At 41.9% G+C, this 23053-nt stretch overlaps 4 protein-coding genes across 5 annotated transcripts; 2 read left to right on the top strand and 2 right to left on the bottom strand.

Annotated features, from left to right (window-relative positions):
* Window positions 1-219: 219 nt before the first annotated feature.
* slc10a2 (solute carrier family 10 member 2) lies at window positions 220-5658 on the top strand. Its single transcript, XM_072685283.1, has 6 exons — window positions 220-632; window positions 1565-1683; window positions 2312-2400; window positions 2543-2718; window positions 3310-3467; window positions 4775-5658. The coding sequence occupies exons 1-6, from the start codon at window positions 235-237 to the stop codon at window positions 4954-4956; spliced, it is 1122 nt and encodes a 373-aa protein (XP_072541384.1). The 5' UTR covers window positions 220-234; the 3' UTR covers window positions 4957-5658.
* Window positions 5659-6701: 1043 nt separating this feature from the next.
* LOC140561502 (uncharacterized) lies at window positions 6702-9596 on the top strand. The gene has a single exon (XM_072686744.1). It carries the CDS (start codon window positions 6702-6704, stop codon window positions 9594-9596), a length of 2895 nt encoding a protein of 964 aa, XP_072542845.1.
* Window positions 9597-10887: 1291 nt separating this feature from the next.
* nepro (nucleolus and neural progenitor protein) lies at window positions 10888-15785 on the bottom strand. Its single transcript, XM_072686638.1, has 8 exons — window positions 15654-15785; window positions 15314-15468; window positions 14585-14673; window positions 13927-14055; window positions 13311-13388; window positions 12221-12576; window positions 11648-11945; window positions 10888-11563 (listed from the first exon to the last, which is right to left on the bottom strand). Exons 1-8 carry the CDS (start codon window positions 15736-15738, stop codon window positions 11149-11151), a joined length of 1605 nt encoding a protein of 534 aa, XP_072542739.1. The 5' UTR covers window positions 15739-15785; the 3' UTR covers window positions 10888-11148.
* A 2649-nt stretch (window positions 15786-18434) lies between these two features.
* tex30 (testis expressed 30) lies at window positions 18435-22921 on the bottom strand. Of its 2 annotated transcripts, none has more exons than XM_072686640.1 (5): window positions 22881-22921; window positions 20549-20832; window positions 20417-20468; window positions 18914-19125; window positions 18435-18677 (listed from the first exon to the last, which is right to left on the bottom strand). In XM_072686640.1, the coding sequence occupies exons 2-5, from the start codon at window positions 20669-20671 to the stop codon at window positions 18519-18521; spliced, it is 546 nt and encodes a 181-aa protein (XP_072542741.1). In that variant the 5' UTR covers window positions 20672-20832; window positions 22881-22921; the 3' UTR covers window positions 18435-18518. The 2 variants fall into 2 exon arrangements, with proteins under 2 accessions (XP_072542741.1, XP_072542740.1); XM_072686639.1 differs by having other exon boundaries at window positions 20549-20782; window positions 22881-22913.
* Between the last annotated feature and the right edge of the window lie 132 nt (window positions 22922-23053).

The following is a 23053-nucleotide window of genomic DNA, read 5'->3' as shown; positions in this document are numbered from 1 at the left end:
TTGGCACAAGTTAATTTTTCATCGTTTTGCCCGTTTTTATTTGCCCTCCGCAGGTATTAAAGGACAGTAAAGCCCTCGAGCAGCCTCTGTGCACGTCTCGTCACCAGGGGGAGAAGCAGGGAGAGAGCAGGAGGTTCTCATCAGGATCTTCTCACTTCTCGTTTTGGATTGTACCACTCGTAACCCTCAATTCTCTCCTCGCTCGTCCATCACCACTCCCCCACCCCAAAAAACATGGCCACAGTGACCGCCATGCCGACCCCAGGGCCGGTCTGCCACGCCAATGCCACCGTCTGCTCTGGCACGTCCTGCTTGGTCCCTGAAAGCAACTTCAACGCCATCCTCAGCGTGGTCCTGAGCACCGTCCTCACCGTCATGCTGGCCATGGTCATGTTCGCCATGGGCTGCACGGTGGAAGCGCCCAAGCTGTGGGCGCACATCCGCCGGCCCTGGGGCATCTTCATCGGCTTCCTCTGCCAGTTCGGGATCATGCCCTTTGTCGCCTTCGCCCTGTCGCTGGCCTTCCAGGTTCTGCCCGTCCAGGCTATCGTCATCATGATCATGGGCTGCTGTCCCGGAGGCTCCAGCTCCAATGTCATCGCCTTCTGGCTGGAGGGAGACATGGACCTCAGGTGAGGTTCAAAGACGATTGAGATGATGGTCCAGAAAGGCTCTGTTGTGGAGGAGTTCCGTAGCGATGCCGTAGAACAGGGGTTCTCAAACTGGTCCTCAAGACGGTTGGAGAAGCAAAATCTAGACCCTTTTGGGGTCCCTGGGCACCACTTTGAGAACCTCTGCTTTAGAAGAACCACTTTTGCTTTCAACCAGCTTTAGAATCCACTGGTTTTTGAAAAGGAGAACCCAACTGCAGAACCAGAACCAGAATTGGTTCTTCTTTTATGGCATCGCTCCAAAGAAGACCTTTTTTTAAAGTAACTTATATGCAAACTGACCCAGGCGTCATTTTTAAAGAAATTATTATATAAAGCTATAATTTAATAAATGTGTTTTAATGGTGTGTAAGTGAGCAGTGGCCCATGTTTGGACCTTCCTGTGTTTTTAATGGATTAATTAATTAATATAATTTTTAATGAATTATTTTGTGAAAAATAAATGTTGGTTTTTATCAGGAGTGATGCTGTTTAATATTAAAAGTGATTTCTAATAATAATCTGATCATTATAATTCAAATCTGAGCTGAAGTAAAGCTGTGAGATGAGTTCTGTTCTCTCTGGCTGGGGTTGAGGCGCCCTAAGTGACCCACTTCAAAGAGATTCACTACAAAACATTTTTATAGAATTTTATTGATTAATTTTATTTAAGACAAATGTTTGTTTAGTAGACTGTAATGTTAAGCACAACAAATAAACAATTGTTACAATTACATTCGTTAATAAAATGATTCATTCACAAATACATAATACATATAGAAAATAAATATATATAATATTTTCATGTATTTCTGTTGCATGTATATATATTTATTGTGGTGGCCCTGTTGGTCTGGACGTGGGTTTGAGGTGTGTGAGTGTTTTACACAGGTCTGTTTCACTTCTTCCCACAGCATCAGCATGACCACCTGCTCGTCCATCCTGGCTCTGGGGATGATGCCCCTTTGCCTGCTCATCTACACCTCAGTGTGGACTTCAGCGGATTCCATTCAGATTCCCTATGACAGCATAGGTGAGACACCACTCACGTCTACCCCCAATACATTTCACACTATCTCAGACAAAAGACATTCAGATAATAATAGTAATAATAATAATTATTATTAGTATTATTATTATTTAAGATTATACTAATTTATTGCATTGATAATGCTGTCCCTGTGCTGTCCGGGGACATGTTTGCTGCATACTTGTGTAATGTTTAGTAACCACTATGAATTATTCACTATCCACAGTGATTTATTCTGTAACCCCTATGAATCAATAACCACAATGAATTATTCAATATCAGCTATGAATTATTCAATATCCATTGTGAATTATTCAGTATCGTCTATAAATTAATCTGTAACCCCATTAAATGATTCAATATCCACTATGAGTGATTTACTATTCTCTATGAATTATTTAGTATCCACTATGAATTATTCAGTGTCTAATATGAATTCAGTATCTACTATGAATTATTCATCAGCTACTATGAATTATGTGGTATCTACTATAAAACTAATGAGAGTTGTGGTGTTCTGAGAGTGGGGAACTGAGGTGTGGGCCCACAGGTGGACCTTTAGGGTTTAAGGGGGTTCAGCTCTTTGGCTTCTGGTCAGCAGTGCTCTTACACTACACGCTCTTGTGTTCAGGCATTACGCTGGTGAGTCTCCTCATACCGGTCAGTGTGGGAATGTACGTCAAACACCGGTGGCCCAAGGTGGCAAAGAAGATCCTGAAGGTGATTTTCTCTATGTGTAATTACATGTTCTACAATTGTTATGTACATGTTAACCGCAGCACATCGTAACACCCCTATGATCTACTGGTGTGTTGGAAATACCGCTTTCAGTGTGATGATGGGACGTCATGTGTTTCTCTAGGTGGGCTCAGTCGTGGGCATCCTTCTGATCATTATCATCGCTGTAGTGGGGGGCGTGCTGTATCAGTCCTCGTGGACTATCGCCCCCTCTCTGTGGATCATTGGAACCATCTACCCTTTCATTGGCTTCGGTCTGGGCTTTTTGCTGGCCCGCTTCGTGGGCCAGCCCTGGCACAGGTAGAGCACTGATTATGAGCTACACGAGTGAACACAGTGAGCTTGAAGCCGTGTAGGCGACCTGAAACTATTTGAACATTAATTTAAATTGACATCTTCACCAATGGGCCAAAACATTATGACCATCATGCCTAACATGCTGTTGGTCTTCTGTGTACCAACAAAGACCTCGGAACATGGTGGTATCTGAACGGATCATCGGATGACCGCCTTTGATCGTTAGCATGGGCACTCTGACCAGTCTCTAGTTACAGAGCCCCATACACAGCAGGGGGCTTTGCACTGTGTATTGCCCAATCATGACCTGTCTCTCAATCCTCACTGCTAACTGGGTCACATCACATTGTTTGTGTGATGCTCTAACCTTTACATCACCTCAATGTAACGATCTGACCCTCCTCAAAGTGGCTCAGGTCTTCACATCTGACCATTTCTCCCACATCCAACACGGCTACTGTTACAAGATATTCCCGTTCATTTGCCTCTGTCATAATGTTTTGGCTTAAAAAAAAAGTGTACTGTGAAATGTTAACACAGGATGCATCAGTGTAGCCCGTTGTTGAAGATTTCAGTGATGTGTGTGTATGGCAGGTGTCGCACCATCGCCCTGGAGACGGGCTTCCAGAACTCGCAGCTGTGCAGCACCATCGTCCAGCTGTCCTTCTCCCCCGAAGAGTTGGAGATCATGTTCGCCTTCCCCTTAATCTACAGCATCTTCCAGATTGTGGCGGCGGTTACAGCGGTTGGAGGTGAGTAACACTGACTCTGTGGTCGGTCAACTGTACACCGTCAGTCAGAGGAAGGTCTCAGAACAGCCAATAGGAGTTCTTTAGAAAGAAATTCTAAGGCAATCAGTATCCACTATGTATTACGTGGTATCCACTGTGAATTATCCCGTATCTGCAGTGAATTATCCTGTACTGGGATTTGATCAGTATCCACTATAAATTATTCAGGATCCATCATGAATTATTATTTAGTATCCACTGTTGTTTTGTTCGCCCACTATAAATGTTTGTGTCTACTATGATGTATCCAGTGTCTGCTAATTAATGATTCCATAATTACAGACTATGAATTATTAAGCATCCAGTATGAATAATGTACTATTTGTTATAAATTATTCAGCAACCACTATGATTTAGTCAGTATGTAATATGAATTATTCAGAATTTACTTTAAATTGTTCAGTATCCAGTCTGAATTGTTTATGATCTATTGTGACACATTCAGCATCCACTATAAATCGTTCAGTAGCCTGTATGAATGGTTTAGTATTTATGGCACATTCTGTATCTGCTATGAATTATTCAGCATTCAGTATAAATTAGTTAGTATCAAATTAAATATTCTGTATCTACTAGGGATTATTCAGCCTCAACTTCGAATTGTTCAGTATGCAGTGTGAATTATTCAGCGTTCACTATGAATCATTTAGTATGCAGTATGAATTGTTAAGTGTCTATTATGACATATTTAGTATCTATTGTGGATTATTCAGCATCCACTTTGAATTGTTCAGTCTGAATTATTGAGCATTCATTATGAATTATTTAGTATCTAATATAAAGTATTCCGTATCTAATATGAATTATTAAGCATCCAGTTTGAGTTGTTCAGTATCCAGTCTGAATTTTAGCATTCAATATGAATTCTTTAGTATCCAGTATAATTTGTTCAGTATCCTGTATGAATTGATTAGTATAAAATATGAAGTATTTCGTATGTACTATGAATTACTGAGCATCCACTTTGAATTATTCAGCATTCAGTATGAATTGTTCAGTATCCAGTATGAGTTATTCTGCATTCAATATGAATCCTTTAGTATCCAGTATAAATTGTTTAGTATCTAATAGTAGTAGTAGTAATAATAATATTAAATATTAATAGTTGGTACTATTAAGCATGAATTGTAGACTTTTTATTTAGTATTTACTCCTAGACTCTGTGCTGCGTTTCTTTGTTCTCCTCTAAAGTTGTAATTGGACTAGGAATTGTTTGACAGCCCTGCTTTTATGCCAAGCTGATCGAAGCCTCTGTGGAACTATTTCAGGCTACCAGCTGTATAAGAGGCACTGCCGGAAAAAACAGCCTGAGGAGGACAGCGAGAGTGCGGCGGGAGCTCCTGACATCGAAACCTGTAAAGAGAAGCAGGACGGCGGATTGGACAACCAGGGCTTTCGGACTGATGAGAACGGCAACACTAACAGCAAAGGCAGAATGACTCAGCTGTGAGTCGGCATCGGGTTCTCCTCACTCTGAGCCCCCTCACCGAGACGTCTGCTGGCAGAAGGGTATTCCCAGACCACCCCTGGCTGGAGGAATGAACTGCAGGACCCAGACCCTCATTATTTATTAGTCTTTTCAAGCTACAGCAGCGAAGTCTCTTCGCACAAACATTGAAAGTAGTCCCTTGGCGTGTTGCCAAGTCAGTCCGAGTGCCCTGTGTGAGTAGTGTGCACTTACAGAGACCGTTGTTGGGTCAGTTCATAAAGTACCTGCCCACAGGTCATTCAAAAGACCATCACTGGTCCAGATTTTCAGCTCAGGCTACTGAGTCGCATTGGCTGCATTGCGGCTGGACACCTAACGTAACTGCCCAGATCCAGTAAGGACAATGACCTACAGAACCAATAAACAGGCAAATCGCAGGCTTTTCTAACATGTAGCTTCAGATGCAACATTTTACTGATTAGTTTGAAATATTCTGCATTTTTAGCTTCTTTCAGACAGTAAACCAGAGTCAAATGGCAGAATCTACACTTTAGAAGCTGGCAATAATCCAGCTGTGCTGTATGAACTGTCCCCAGTATAAGATGGGATATATTGGCTATACATCATTTTCATTATTGACTTATAATTGCCTTTATTTAAGTTGTAATTGTCTGTTTATTAAACACCTTTTCTAAGCTGCTGTCATTTGCATGTGCATTTTATAATATGAACTTATCTAATATATATTTATATGTATTCAGAAAATTAGAATAAATCTTGGATTGATATTACTGGATTGTGTGAATCATAATTAACATCACAAGTACTGAAGCCTCTCCGTTTTTAAACTGCTGCTGATGCAACATCACTGGGCAGCCAATGTGCTGGCAGGGCAGTGCTGCACACCTGGCTCCAGTGTGCCAGCCTGCAGATGCCAGTGGTGGCCAGCACTGCAGTGGGGTGATATGAGAGGGAGAATGAGGCTCTCCTGGGGCCTTGGCTGCTGATGGCTAACAGCATGACTGGGATTTGAACCAGCGATCCTCATCGATCATGGTGATAGCGCCTTAGTCTGCTGGACCACTTGGGGGTTCCCCTCCCAGAATGGGGGTCTTAATAACAGTAATGTCCAGAATAAAGCTCTAATAACATTAATATCAACATTAATATCCAGAATGAGGCTCTCTTGGGGCCTTGGCTGCATTAATGGGCTTTGAACCAGCAGTCCTCTGATCATGGTGATAGCGTCTTAGTCTGCTGGACCACTTGTGGGTTCCCCTCCCAGAATGGGGGTCTAATAACATTAATATCAACATTAATATCCACAATGAGGTTCTTGTGGGGCCTTGGTTGCTTGGCTAGCAGCATGACTGAGATATGAACCAGCGATCCTTGACGATCATGGAGATAGCACCTTAGACTGCTGGACCACTTGGGGGTTCCCCCCCAGAATGGGGGTCTAATAACATTAATATCAACATTAATATCCAGAATGAAGCTCTCTTGGGGCCTTGGCTGCATTAATGGGCTTTGAACCAGCGAACCTCGTCGATCATGGAGACAGCACCTTAGACCGCTGGACCACTTGGGGGTTCCCTAAAAACATTAATAGTATAGCTCCGCCCATACACAGCGATTTGGACCCTTTAAAAATAAAACTTTGACTTAAAGACCACAGAGGAAGTGAAAGTGCTTCCAGTTTTCTAAAAGCTACGCACCGTGTCCAAACCACCCAGTACTGTGTCTGGAGGCCAGTGTGCACCACCATGAAGTCCAGGGCTGGAGAACATCATCACCTGAGTCATGTGGTTTCTTTGCTCGACTCCCTGCTGGTGCTGTTCCTCATGGCTCCTTCTGCGCACAGCTGGCTGGCTAGCAAATGTTCTGTTTTCGAAGACAGAGACTACTGGTTCAGCGAGGTGGACTGCCACGGTGAAAAGCTCATCGCCAAATGCAGTAGAGTCACGGACATCAGACAAGACTTGCAGGGTCTGCCGTCTAACCTTCTGAACCTGTGCATCAAGATGGACGCTTACGCGCCAGCCGTTCCTTTGGCCGCGGGGTCGTTTTCTCAGTTCGTCTCTTTGGAGTTTCTGAGCATTCATGGATGTTTCTCGCAGATCCAGGCTGGAGCTTTCCAGGGCTTGTCCAATCTGACTGGATTGCAACTCACGTCCCACTCGACTGGCAGCTCCGAAGGGTGCTGTGAAGCAGCGCTTGGAGCGTCAGTGTTCCATCATCTCACAGCTTTGAAGACGCTGGACATCGCTCTGTATAAAGTCTCGAACGCGGCTTTGGAGGTCTTTGACGGAATCCCTGAGCTGGAGAAGTTTTGGATTAATGTGTGCATGGAAGACTGGTCGGAGGTGATCTGCCGCCTGACACGATTAACCCTGGTTCACGAGTTCATCTTGAAAGCTTACAATGTAGGAATCCTGAAACACCCAGACTGCACCAACTGGAACATTCCTGCTGGAGAAAGGAGCCTTTTACGCAACCTCAGAAATCCATCCTTGGACTTCCACAGAATAGAGAAGATCGAGCAGGGAGTGCTGAAGTACTTCGGAGACCTAACGCACCTCACTTTGGAGCCATGGCCGGGTGTGTCGCTGATGATGTATCTGGCTTTGTTTGGGATTAGCAAAATAAACAATCTGTCAATAAAGGGCCATAGACTGGATTTAGGGGAACTGTGCCAACTGTCCGAGACGTATTCCACTGAGATCATTGCCGTTGACTTTGAAATTATCGACACGACAACAGTGGTTGCCGTGAGCTGTGACAGCCTCAAAAGCATGTATTTCTATTCCTTAGGCAACGTTTTCAATCATTACTTGCACATGAACACTTTTCTGAGCTTTACGAACCTCTCCACTCTGGGTGTGATGGCATTTCTTCTCGACCCTCTCGATTTCAGGTCAATATGCCTCTCTTCACCGCAGTCGGTCAGGCATTTGTCCTCCCTGGCGCTCAGCAAAAGCAACCTCACCAAACTGGTCAACGATCAATTCCTGTGCTTCGTCAGTCTTGAAACCGTCGAACTGTCGTGCGACAGAATTTCTGAGATCGAGGAACTCGCCTTCAGAGGGCTCGGCCAGTTGCAGGTCTTGGACCTCCAGGGGAACAACATCTGGCACATTCGAAGGCTCACCTTCAGCGGCTTATACGCCCTCACGTACCTCGACCTTCAAGCCAATCCTATCTCGCAAATTGAAACAAGGTCATTTGAGCATTTGACCAACCTTCAGCAGTTTCTCCTGGGAGACCTTAACCCTCCACCACTGGAGGCGAACATCAGGCTCAATTTAACCGACTTGTTTGGAGAAATTCCGCGAGGTCTGGGTTACCTCTTCATCAGCTCAGGCCTGAGGCCGATGCGGTTGGTTTTCGGCACCGGCGGTGAAACGCTGAACCGAAGCCTAAGCCTCCATATTAAAGGACAACGTGTGACGGTTGAGAACTGTGAGGGCTCCCTCCTGAAATCTGTGGTTACTCTCAGAATCGATTCGGGCCAGGTCCTCTGCGGGGCTGAATTCATAGGCAGATACACCAGGCGAGTAGAACAGCTGCGATTTACGTCCGTGTTCCCGGAAGACGTCGGGGACATCGTAGTGATCAACCAGCTGGTTCATCTTCGGAAACTGAGTTTGGAAAACATAGACTTGTCCAGGCAGCCGAATGTGGCCGTTATGTTCCACAACTTGACCAGATTGGAGATCCTAGCTTTGACAAACTGCAGGATTGACTTTCTTGACGGGAGCCTGACTAAAGACCTGAAGTCCCTGAGGGGGTTACACTTGATCTTAAGAGACACGGTCAAGGTTTTCTCCAGTTTTGTTGAGAATCTGTTCAGCTTGAGATACCTCCATTTCTGGAATCTGCGCATCCACTGCAGTTGCGATAACGCGTGGCTCATCTCATGGGCCCAGAACAGCAAACTGGTGGAGGTGCATGTGCATGACCCGTCCATTAAAGAAATGGAATGTCTGGCGAAAAACGGAATTGACCATCTCAAGTTTGTTCAATACACCAAAGACGACTGCTCCTTCGAGGTGGAGTTCGTGCTGTTCGCCTTCACCTCCTTGTCCGTGGTCACGTTCATGCTCGCAGTGCTGTTCCACCGCTTCGCAGGACCCTACATTCTCCCTCTTTACCACATCGTCCAGGGATGGTTTCAGGAGACGTTGAGGAAAGATGGCGAGCGCCGTTATCGGCACGATGCTTTCGTCTCCTACAGCGGTCGGGACGAACGCTGGGTTGTGGAGAAGCTCCTGCCCAACCTGGAGCGCCGTGGTCCCCCATTTCTGCGCCTCTGTCTGCACACTAGGGACTTCCAGCTGGGGCAGGACATCGTGGAGAACATCACGGAGAGCCTTTACGGCAGCCGGCGGACCCTTTGTCTGGTCAGTCGCAACTACCTCCGAAGCAACTGGTGTTCTCTGGAGCTGCAGCTGGCTACCTGCCGGCTCCAGGTGGAACACCGGGACATCCTCATCCTGGTGTTCTTGGAGAAGATACCGTCAAAGATGCTCTCTGCCCACCACCGGCTTGCCCGGCTCGTGAAGACAAGGACCTATCTGGCCTGGCCTCAGGAGGATGAGCTGCAGGGCGAGTTCTGGGACAGGATGTGGCATAAACTGAGGCCTAAGACTGGCAACTAGGCTTGACTAGGCTTGTTCCGATTCACATTTGAACCCTCAGAACATGGTACAGACATTTCTAAAGGATACTTTACCATATCAGAGATTAGATCACATTTCTGCAATAATATCAAACATATCGACAAATAAAATATATAAAATCTCTTTATTTGTATGTCAAACACTGGCTGATTGTTTTTATGCATTGGGAGATCTGAAGTTCCTACTTTTAAAAACAAACTTGTCAAAAATGAAGTGAAACCTCCACGTTAGCACCGAGCCTGATCACCTGATATAGTGCCAGTAACACCCTGGTGCTAATGGTGTTAGTGGACTTCCTTTTACACCCCTCCATAAATTCCCTGGTGACCACTAGCTGGTCCACAGCTTTGCTGTACTCCTGTTGCAAGTTGGGTTTGAGCAAAACAGTCTGAACCACAGGGTCGCCATGGACCGGTCTTTGAGCCACTGTTTTAAGGCACTGTGGGGTAGGATAGACCACAGGTTCCCCACCTTTTTCCCTCCTCCAACACACCCACACCAGTTCAGGAAGGGCTGTTAAATAGCTGACTGGTTGAAGGGGAGAAACGGCTGAAATCTGCAGGTCAGGTGGGCCTCCAGGACCAGGGTTGGGAACCACAAGGCTAGACATTAGCAACCTTATGTTGGTGCCTACGTGGAGGGTCCATAAATAGATGCCTCATAGATTCTCACCTAGCATTCAACTAACCTTCAGCTAACAGTCTGAAATAAAACTGAACTGAAGATGAATGGAAAAGACGGTCTGTTGAATGTAACCCTGCACCTAAACCTAGATTCAAGGTTAATGTTAAGGTTAGGATTAAGGGTTGATTCGAGGTTAAGGTTAGGATTAAAATTAAGGGTTGATTCAAGGTTAAGGTTAGGATTAGGATTAAGGGTTGATTCAAAGTTAAGGTTAGGATTAAAATTAAGGGTTGATTCAAGGTTAAGGTTAGGATTAAGGGTTAATTCAAGGTTAAGGTTAGGATTAGGATTCAGGATTGATTCAAAGTCATGGGTAAGTTTAGGATTAGGGTTAGGGTTAGCAGTCATTGCGTATTTTAGATGATAGATTAGCATAATATATATCAAAATGGCTTTAAAAGGTGGTCCACTTCTAATATCTAATAATTCTGCAACAATGATGATGCTCTGCCTATTAAAAATGAATACTGAATTATTATTAGCATTATTATAGGAATTAATAATGAGCAACTCCTGATCAGCAACACAGCATGAAGCTTATTTGTCCCACTTCACAATAAACAACCAGAAAAGAAATATTAAAGACTTGGGTTTTTGAATATTTTTATTGTGAAGGCCAAGGAATCATCAGAACTTGTCTGATACATGTCTGCACGCCTCATGTTGTCCAGGTTGTGGGCTTTGTGCCCCTTGAGGCAGATCAGGCCTCTTCATGTCCGATTCAGGCTTTCCGGGTTTAATCTGCACGATTCCTTTTAGTGTAGAAAAAAGTGAAATTAAGCAAAAAACTACAGGGATGCAGTTGTAACAGTGATGATTTAATGTTGAAACGTCCGTACGTCCAACATCAAAATCCAATCTTTGCAAAGATATCATCAATCTCGCTCTTCTTCACGCAGCTGGGTTCCTGCGAAGTCTTCTCAGCCGCCTCGGAGTTTTCTTTTTGACTGTGTCTGACCTCACTGTTCACCTTCGTGTCCTTCACCAAGCTTTCTTCGGGCAGATTCTTTAAGTTCTTCCCACTTTTCGTCTTTGCTGCTACACCAAAAAGATCTCTGGCTATGCGAGAAGGAGTTCTAGACAATCTGACTCGGTTCCTGACACTTCCATAACGAGCCATAAGCGTAATAAATCGGTTTCTGATGCATCCATGAGTCCTCCACTGAAAAGAGGGGGGGCTGGATGGAGGCTGGGCGGCCCCTGTTCCGTTACGCAGAACTCGTCTGACCATCATACGCAATCTTCTCAGCCTCTTCTGCACCCTGAGGGATTAGACAGTGATAGATTAGACACTCACTCCACATCACTGCGTTACACCAAAACGTTAAAATAACCAAGAGCCGTACCGGACCCCTTCACCCTCCGCCGTCTTCATCCTCTGGCACTGGAGGAGTAGGAAGGCCAGATGCCGTCGCTCCTGACGCAGCTTACACTTCCTGCACCAGTCCGTCATCTCTTTCAGCTGGACATCCAGCTCGCTAAAGGAGGACACAGTCCTCAGCAGCTTTAGGTAGGTTTCCTTCTGCTGGACGAAAGCTGGGTCCGGCTCCACTGGAGACAGTTTAGCTGCACACTGTGAGGAGGAGGAGGAGACGCCGTGGGTTCTCTGCAGCACTGACCTGATGTCCAACACTGACGAAGAGCCTGCAGACGAATAGAGGAGAAGAAGAACACTATTGAGTGTTCACATCACAAATATGTCCAAAAGTATCCAGACGCCCCTCTTAATTGGTCCACACATTGTATGATCTCCATAGAAACGCACTGGTATTGGGTGCTCTGGACTATCTATTAATACCCTTGACTTTAGAAGAAAGACAAAAGCTTGTGCGTGTGTCTACATACTTCTGGACATGTAGTGAATATCATACAGAGAGTGGTGGACAGCTGGATGGAAAACCCTGACCAGGCAGACCTACCTGAGTAATGCGGCCCTTCCCGTAAAACGGCCTTCCCTAGATCCACGCTAGACTTCCCTACTCCCTCTCTGGCCAGCATCTGCATCAGCTTGCTCTCGTCTCCTTCTCCGTCCTCCACCTGCACCTTCTCTCCTTCTTTGAAGAGCTTGTCGAGGGCAGAGGATCCGGGGGCTCCTGCCTCGTTCTCTGTCTTGAGCAGGTCACAGTGAGAGGGGCTCAGGAAGCTTTCCAGGTCTTCAGGCAGGGCGAAGTTAGTAAGGTAGGCCATGGGCCAGCACTGGGCCACCTGCTGACGGAGCTCTACGGTGCTCTGGTACATGGGCACGAGGGCTCTTAGGATACCTCTGAAGAACACCCTGGAACACAGGAAATGCGAAGAGTGGGTGCAGGGTTCTGATTGGCCGAATCATGTTCAACACTAGACACACACATACATTAACTGTAGGAGCACACCATACTGCTTAAACCACTGTGCGGTTCATAGAATAGCCTTTGCTGGTCAGTCACAGGCTCCTGCTTATGTACTTCACACCCTGGTGGAGGAACCTTGTGCTGTGATTAGTGATAATAATAATAATAATAATAATAATAAAGTCAATTACAAACTGAACTCTCATAGCTCTCATGAACTTTCATGGCTTAATGGTTTATCTTAAACCCCCCAAACTCTTTAAGGGGTGTGTATTTATTTATTTATTTTTTTTACTTTTATTTTGTAATTTGTCTCATAGTCTCATAACATACTATAACATTAGTCTCATTGTATCTAGTGAGTAATTAACAGTAATGACTAGATAATAAACTGTTCATTTCCATATTTCCATATATGGACTGTGAGGAGTGGGGAGTGAATTGTACACTGTCAAATAAAAATAATAAAAAATAAAAATGATATATTAACTTAATTAACCACATTAACATTAAATGACTCCTTATTATTGTTATAATAAAAAATAAAACTCTATTCTATACGCTATTCTTTTTTGGATCGGTTGATTAATGTAATATCTACATTTCAATATTTTTGAAATGTAAAATGATTCTGTGTTGAGCCCAAGAACCCAGCATTAACCCGCTCCTCTGAACTCACCAGAGTCGACTGAGCATGCTCAGGAGCACCAAGTTCAGCAGGATGAACTCAGCCAGGCGAAGGTGCTGCCTTGTCAGTCTGTCAAGTTACAGAGTCAAGGCTGTGTGATAATGACAATTAGAGCATACTATCCACTCATACCCGTGGCCTAGCCCACAGACAGGTCCAAAAGTATTTGGACAGTGACAATCATCACTGTGGTATCACCTCGATGGATCTGAAGGGAAGCAGAGCTGTGACAGGTCTGATTTGGTCTAGTTGGTGTGAATAGGCCATGTGGTGCCCGTTCATGCAGAGGACATCACTACACCTGGACTTTCCTGCCGAATGTGAACGCGTGGATCTCAGTAGATGTAAATTAGGGAACTCAAACATTACCGGTAAAGTACAGCAGATAATGCATCAGATTCGGAGTGTGAATAAGGAACAGTAACAGTAATAAGAGTTTGCCCCTGGCAACTTTTTTTTTATCTGTTCTGAATTACTTGCACTGCTTATAGTTCAATGACCCCTCCTGAGAAGAAGTGTTTGATCCTAGACTCCAGAAAGTCTTTGTCCTCATGCTATTTCTCATCCTTTCGGAGACATTTTGTTCGCGCTATTAGTTGAAGGATACGAGAAGGCTTTGGTGCACTGGTCCAGGGTCCGAGCAAGGAGACCAGAAGCTCCCAGCAGTTTGAGACAAAACCACTCCAGCACAGGCTGACTGGGCACGTCGCAGTGCCCAACGTCCAGCCCAACATCCCTGCACAGAGAACGATGATGGTCACCAATCAATATTCAGGGGGACAAAAATAAACAAACACTGCATGTCCAAAAGTATCCAGACACCCCTTCTAAGGCATGTTGACATCTGTCCATATATAATGGATGTCCATAGAAAAGCACCGACCAATAGAAGAGGGCATCAGCCAACTTCAGCACCCAACATCACTGATGATCTTGTTCGGCTGAATGCAATAAATCCTCCTCACAGCAATTTTCTCTCTTAATATTTACTAGCCTTCTCAGAAGAGTAGAGAGAGAGAGATTCCGGGGCAAACTCCCAGTTAATAACTTTTGATTTTAGAAGAAACACTGGATGAGCAGGTGTCTACATACTTTGGGACATGCAGTGCATTACACATAATAATAATAATAATAATAATAATAATAATAATAATAATAAAAATAACTAAAAATATTACAATAATAATACTTTGTATTTCACAGCATGGGTACACAACATACATTTCTTTAACACACACACACGCACACACACACACTAACTTTACCTCTGAATTTTATTGGGGCACAGCTCCTGGAGGTCTTGTAAAGCCCCTAGTAGTTTCATTTCGTTTAGCCGGTTTATGCATTGCTCCACCTTCAGAATACAATCAAAATTTTATTCAACAAAGCTGTTTTATGACTCTTAATAATTATTCTCTTAATAATGCATTCAAAAAATAATTTAGTAAATATTAACACACACACACACATATATATATATATATATATATATATATATATATATATATATATATATATATTTTTTTTTTTTTTATTTTATTTTATTTTTTTATTTTTTTATTTTTTTATATATGGCTGAATAACGTTCTGTGACGGGGAGGAAAGCAAACCTTAAGGACTGATAGATTTATCATGAATTTAATGTGTTTAATTACGTCTTCTAAGAAACTTTTATTTTGTAATATATGTGAGCTGGAACTGCCGGTGACGATATCCGCATTCGTGAAAATATCTTTTATTAAAATATTTTTTTCCATTTCCTATCAACAAAATGCATAAACTATATTAATATGATGAACTTAATTGATTTATTTAACCATTAAAGCATTTATTAAACAGAACTGAGGCTCCAGAATGGGACTGCTGCCCCATTTAAGGTGGGACGTCCGATTCCAGCATGGAGGTAAAATTCAGCGTCGTGCTTTATCTTTAATTTAATGCCACATTAAAATAAAAAAATTATTAAAGAAAATTATCAAAAAATGCACACAAACCTGCTTGATGGCCCTGAAAGGCCTGTGTTGTCTCTGGCTGTTGTTTACCACATACAGAACCTCATACAGGACCCGGATCTCCGTGTGCAGCACGTCACTGCCCAAAAGCCTCAGCACATCAGAACCGTGCGAAATAAAGCTCTCCACCATCTCCTCTGAGAGAGCACAGGCAACATCAGACAAGCATTAATGAGGGAACAAAACTTTAGCTGCGTTTATTTTAACGGGAATCTGGCTCCCCAACCCACGTGTGCAACGTAAACAACACCTAGCCCCCCTCTGTACACCCACCCTCGGCCAAACGACACTGTTTTGGCCTGTAGTGAAATATAAGCGGTACCTGTAGCAGCACTGAAGGCGATCCGACAGGTCGAAGCAGCGCTGGGACGCGGAATATCCACCTTATTCCACAGATCCACCGCCATGTTTCTTTAAAGGCGACCGGGGACAGACCTGACGACAGCCGCGTTGCCAGATCCCGTCACTGTAATCCCCCTGAAGAGCAGCGGGACTGACCGATACCACCCACTGCGTCTGCGATACGGTGCCGATTCCAGAACTTCAAATTCTTTAGCCACACAACAGAGGCACGGTATGTGATTTCAGCAGCAAATCTGTATTACATTATTAATATTATATTAATATTCATTATCCCACATGTGATAAATCATACATGAATATTATAAATCATGTATATATATATATATATATATATATATATATAAGAAGCCGATAAGAAGATAGATATATAGATAGATATCACATGTGGGATAAATCATACATGAATATTAATATAATATATATATATATATATTATTATGATATATATAAATATATATATATATATATATATATATATATATATATATATATGTGTGTGTGTGTGTGTGTGTGTGTGTGTGTGTATAGAGAGAGAGATAGGGAAAACATTTGTAATATGTAATATATTTGTAATATATTTTACAATATATGCCCATTTTCCAGTGTGTTAATATATTTTATGATACACAGATTTATTGCCACATGTATATTTAAGAATATATGAGTTGTATAAAGAAAATACTCCTATGTAATCCTTTTACCAAAATATTTTCGTATGCCAATATTACTTTGTGTGTGTAAATATATATTATGATGATTATTGCATTTTTAAAAATATGAGAATACACCCCCTGAGTTTCTCTAAAGAATGCAGTGCTGCAGTTCCAGTTTGTGGACTCACTCCGCTAATGAACTTGTGCTGAATCATCCTGTACAGGTGGACTACTGGACTGGAGCAATCGCTCATCTTCAGCAGACACAGGAGGCAGGCGTGACCCTTTAGGAGGTTAATGATCAGCGGATGTTTAACTCAGTCTTCTGTTCCAGCTGGTTTTAGACTTCCTTTCACTAAACTGTGTATCACAGTATATATCCTGCTCCACTATGTTACTGTTATTGCACTGAAGCTTATCTTTTTTGCTACAATTAAATTAGTTGGGATTGTAATGAAGCCAGAAAAGCACACAACAATACTGATATCAATAATAATAATAATAATAATAATAATTGCCACATTTTCTGTATATAAGAGTATACATAGATTGTGCAAAAGGATCTTATGCTATTGTGAAATACTTGGTGATATATTCGCCAAGATACAAATAAATTTCATGGGAAATTTGCATATATTGAAATATATTAGGGAATATATTACATAGTAGTTTCTAATATTTCACAGTGTATTTCTGTTGTACAATCCATATATTCCCCAATATTTGAAATGCTGTAATCTGTATATTGTAAAACACATATATTACATATTACAAATTCATTTTCTAAAATACCACAATATATGTTGCACCTCCCATTTATTCTCCATATTCTCATATTTTAAAATGGCAATAATCTGTATATCATAAAATATATTTACACACACAAAGGAATTTTGGCATATGGAAATATTTTGGTAAATGGATTACATATGTTGCAGAACTCATATATTCTGAAATATTCCAGTGGCAATAAATCTGTGTATCATAACAAAAATGGGCATATATAAAATAATGGTAAATATTTACATAGATATATATATATATATATATATATATATATATATATATATATATATATATATATATATATATATATATATATGCAGTTATACATATATTATATATATATGTACATACAGTTATATATATATATGTACAGTTATTGTAATATGTAAATTATATTTTAAAACATAGAAAATGTGCATAATTTGAATATACTATTAGATAGGCCAGGTAGGCTCTGGACCCACTGTGACCCTGGCCAAGAAGAAGCCGATAAGAAGATGGAAGAAGCACAAGTTAGATGGATGATTATCTGGAGAACCCAAGATAGCTCTAAAGATTGTTTCAGCTGATGGTTCTTCTATTGAAACATTCTTTAGAGAACTCAATGTGTTCCCTGAAAAGAACCTCAGGAGGCTTGAGTGCATTCTTTAGAGAACCTCAGAAAGCTTCAACATATTCTTTAGAGAACCTCAGGAGGCTTGAACTCATTCTTTAGAGAACCTCAGAAAGCTTCAACATATTCTTTAGAGAACCTCAGGAGGCTTGAACTCATTCTTTAGAGAACCTCAGAAAGCTTCAACATATTCTTTAGAGAACCTCAGGAGGCTTGAACTCATTCTTTAGAGAACCTCAGAAAGCTTCAACATATTCTTTAGAGAACCTTAGGAGGCTTGAACTCATTCTTTAGAGAACCTCAGAAAGCTTCAACATATTCTTTAGAGAACCTCAGGAGGCTTGAACTCATTCTTTAGAGAACCTCAGAAAGCTTCAACATATTCTTTAGAGAACCTCAGGAGGCTTGAACTCATTCTTTAGAGAGGGGGATTACAGTGACAGGATCTGGCAAGTCTCTGGGTTCTTGAACGCATTCTTTAGAGAACCTCAGGGGTGTAAATGGATATATCGTTATTGTCATTACTGAAACACTGTTTAGAGAACCTGCAGTGGTTCTTCACGCTGAAGGGCAGCTTCACTTCACTACAGGATGATTCAACACAAGTTCATTAGCGCAATTTTGCCCATGTGACTCTTAAAAGATGTAAAACACCATCAGAACAAAGCAGGAAATGTCAGAACCCATCTCAGAACCTCAGAACCTTTATTTACAAAACCAGACTCATCACTATCTTCCTCCTTCTGCATCTTGTCCAGACAGCCAAGGATCTTCACACACGCTCCTGTATCCATGCGATGATCTGAGAGTTGACCTCATCCAGCACAGACTCCTCGGCCCTCCCCTTCACCGCCAGGCCGTGATTGGCCTCCTCCACCCAGTGCACAGAGCTGGGGCTCTTCATCTGCTCCACAACACGTTCCAGAAGTTTCTAAAGAAGCCAGAAACAAAGGTCCAGGCATTAGAACGGACAGCGTAAGAATCTGAGACACTTTGACAAGAACCAAAACTGTGATGTTCTAGATAATGACTGGGTCAGAACATCTCCAGAACATCAGGCAGGTCTTCTGGGGTGTTCCCTGCCGGTATGCAGTGGCCGGCACCTACCAAATGTGTGCCACGGAGAGACAACCGGGGAACCACTGACAGTGTTGGACACACACTCACCCTCTCACACATTTGGTCAGCTGTTCCGGATACGAAGAGCACGGGGACGCGGGACAGCGCTCGGAGGTCTTCGCTGCGCTTCACATGTGTGTGAGTTTGTCCAGGAGGATGCAAAGGGAAGGACACACACACCAGGCCTCGCACGGCGCTCTCGTCTGCGGCGCTCAGCTGTCTGCCCAGAGCTACGGCGGCTCGAGCACCCATGGACCGACCTGACAGAAGCACAGACACACATTCCTTTAATTTAAAGATCCCAAAAGTGGGTTCCTTGCCATTTTTGGTTCCCAGACGGGAGCTTGGGAGGTTCTTCAACAACCTCTTCAAATAAAAAATTCTATTGAAACATTCTTTAAAGAACCAAATGTGGGTTCTGACACTGATCCTTACACTGAATGGTTCTTTAAAGGACTTGACACAAAATCTAAGTTGGATCCCAAAAGTTGATTTCTTTGGAGAACCAAAGGTGGATTCTTAAAGATCATGTATATTGATGGTTCTACATTCTATTCAAACAGCACCAAATGTGGTTCCTGAGAGATGCTTTTAATGGACGGTTCTTAAAAAAATAATAATATAAATAGAAGTCTTTTTAGAGAACCTAAGGTGATTCCTGTAGGGTGTTTACAATGGAGGGTTCTCTGGAGAACCTAAAGTAGATCCTTAAAGATCATGTATATTGTTGGTTCTTTTAAATCATCCATTAAAATGTCCATACTTTACAGTACCAAATGTGGTTCCTGAAAGATCCTTTCGGTGGATGGTTCTTTAAAAAAAGGCTGAATAGAAACATTTTAAAAGAACCTAAAGTCCTGAAGCACATTTTCAATAGATGATTATCTGGAGAACCCAAGATAGCTCTAAAGATTGTTTCAGCTGATGGTTCTTCTATTGAAACATTCTTTAGAGAACTCAATGTGTTCCCTGATAAGAACCTCAGGAGGCTTGAGTGCATTCTTTAGAGAACCTCAGAAAGCTTCAACATATTCTTTAGAGAACCTCAGGAGGCTTAAACTCATTCTTTAGAGAACCTCAGAAAGCTTCAACATATTCTTTAGAGAACCTCAGGAGGCTTGAACTCATTCTTTAGAGAACCTCATGGTTCTTGAACTGATTCTTTAGAGAACCTCAGAAAGCTTTAACATATTCTTTAGAGAACCTCAGGAGTCTTGAACCCATTCTTTAGAGAACCTCATGGTTATTGAACTGATTCTTTAGAGAACCTCAGGAGGCTCGAACCCATTCTTTAGAGAACCCCAGGAGGCTCGAACCCATTCTTTAGAGAACCTCAAGGTTCTTGAACTGATTCTTTAGAGAACCTCGGGATGTGTAAATAGATATACCATTTTTGTTATTAATAAAACACTGTTTAGAGAACCCGCAGTGGTTCTTCATGTTGAAGAACTCTACGTGGGCAGCTTCACTTTACAGGCGTGTGACTGATCATCACATGCGTCTGCTGTAATCATTAATCACTGAGGCTCCGCGGCCGCTCAGATCACTCACCCGCCAGGAAAACATTACTCAGCGAGAACCTCTCCAGGGTTTTTAGGTAATCCTGTAAAAAGAAAGCCAAGCAAGCTGAGCATCAGTAACCCCGAGTGCAATGACCATCACTGCACTGTGTCCTCCACTTACAACCACTGCCTGGAACGCCCGCACCCTGTAGGCGAGGTTCAGGCCTTTACAGGTGAACCGGAGGCACAGGACACCGGCGGCAGCCGCACAGCCGGCCAGAGAGCGCAGGGCCTTCAGATTCATGTCCCCTCCAGCTCCATGTGTGAGGACGAGTCCTGTCTTCACCACGTCCACCTCAGGAACAGTCAGAACACCGTCCAGAACTTTAGCCCCAAACGGAATGGTCACTTTCTCCTACAGGAACACGGAACATTAGGACACAGCTCAGGTTCTCCACCCTGGACCTGGAGAGAGAGGGTGTTCTCTAGGGTTAGATAACACACAGATATGTCACTGTCTGGCTTGACCCGTTCTTTTGAGATGCACAGTGCTAAGTCATGATTTAGAGATACTAAGTCATTATTTAGAGATACTAAGTCATTATTTAGAGATACCAAGTCATTATTTAGAGATACCAAGTCATTATTTAGAGATACCAAGTCATTATTTAGAGATACTAAGTCATGATTTAGAGATACTAAGTCATGATTTAGAGATACTAAGTCATTATTTAGGGATACTAAGTCATGATTTAGAGATACTAAGTCATTATTTAGAGATACTAAGTCATGATTTAGAGATACTAAGTCATGATTTAGGGATACTAAGTCATTATTTAGAGATACCAAGTCATTAATTAGGGATACCAAGTCATTATTTAGGGATACTAAGTCATTATTTAGAGATACTAAGTCATGATTTAGAGATACCAAGTCATTATTTAGAGATACCAAGTCATGATTTAGAGATACCAAGTCATTATTTAGGGATACCAAGTCATTATTTAGGGATACTAAGTCATTATTTAGGGATACTAAGTCATGATTTAGAGATACTAAGTCATTATTTAGAGATACTAAGTCATTATTTAGGGATACTAAGTCATGATTTAGAGATACTAAGTCATTATTTAGGGATACTAAGTCATTATTTAGGGATACTAAGTCATGATTTAGAGATACTAAGTCATGATTTAGAGATACTAAGTCATTATTTAGGGATACTAAGTCATTATTTAGAGATACCAAGTCATTAATTAGGGATACCAAGTCATTATTTAGGGATACTAAGTCATTATTTAGAGATACTAAGTCATGATTTAGAGATACTAAGTCATGATTTAGAGATACTAAGTCATGATTTAGAGATACCAAGTCATTATTTAGGGATACTAAGTCATTATTTAGGGATACTAAGTCATGATTTAGAGATACTAAGTCATGATTTAGAGATACTAAGTCATTATTTAGGGATACTAAGTCATTATTTTGGGATACTAAGTCATGATTTAGAGATACTAAGTCATTATTTAGGGATACTAAGTCATGATTTAGAGATACTAAGTCATTATTTAGGGATACTAAGTCATGATTTAGAGATACTAAGTCATGATTTAGAGATACTAAGTCATTATTTAGGGATACTAAGTCATGATTTAGAGATACTAAGTCATGATTTAGAGATACTAAATTGGTCATTTGAGAAGCTAAGCAGTTATTATGAAATGCTAAGTCATTATTTTGAGATACTACGTCACTATTTTGAGATACTAAGATAAGATAATCCTTTATTAGTCCCGCAGTGGTCTAATACTAAGTGCTATGTTATTATTTTGAGATACCTTGTCATTATGTTGAGATACTAAATTGGTCATTTGAGAAGCTAAGCAGTTGTCCAAGTCATTATTTTTGAAATACTAATTCCTTGTTTTAAAATACCAAGTCATTATAATGAGATACTAAGTCGCATGCATCAGTATATCCATAACGTGTAATGACTGTGACTCTCTAAACTCTTCAACGTCTGGTTCCATTCACCACCACTGTAAACAAATCAATCTCTGCTTTTTTTCTCTACAGTTTCTCTAGAATTCAGCATTTTACACCAAACTAGTCTGAATGGCTTTGTTTACATTTTAACCGTCTAATGATGCAGAGATTTCCAACAATTAGTCAAATTCCCCTTTAATCCTAATAGCTCTACTGATGTTTACAGTCTGGGATCTCAGGGGTCAGCTGGAGCTTTCATCTCCTGCAGGTTCTGCAGCTCTTAAACCTATTCCACTCTCATTAACTCACTAACCAGCTCTTCCTGGCTAGAACTGTGTGTTCTAGATAATGCAAAACACTCAACCAAGCAGGAAATGGGTTATCCAGAACCTATCCAGAACCAGAGACCCACAAGTACAAACACAGCAGGCTTCTCAGTCAAAAGCAGATGATGTTCTAGATAAGTTCCTGCTGATGGAAATGCAACACGTGCTGTAAAGTCTGATTATGACTACATTTCCTACCTCACCAACAGCCTCCATCTTCAGCCAGGCTTCTGTGGAGCTTCAGGGCAAGTCGACTGTATACCGCCACCTTGTGGCGAGGAGCGTCTTCTGTGCCTTTGCTGAGGAACAGTGGAGCTAAATGAATACACTCATACTTATTATTATTAATATTACACTGCAGTTTTACATGG

Source organism: Salminus brasiliensis, chromosome 8 (genome assembly GCF_030463535.1).
Source record: "Salminus brasiliensis chromosome 8, fSalBra1.hap2, whole genome shotgun sequence".
NCBI classification, from domain to species: Eukaryota; Metazoa; Chordata; class Actinopteri; order Characiformes; family Bryconidae; genus Salminus; species Salminus brasiliensis.
Note: the sequence above shows the minus strand (reverse complement) of the source record. Positions and strands in the feature narration are given on the sequence as shown.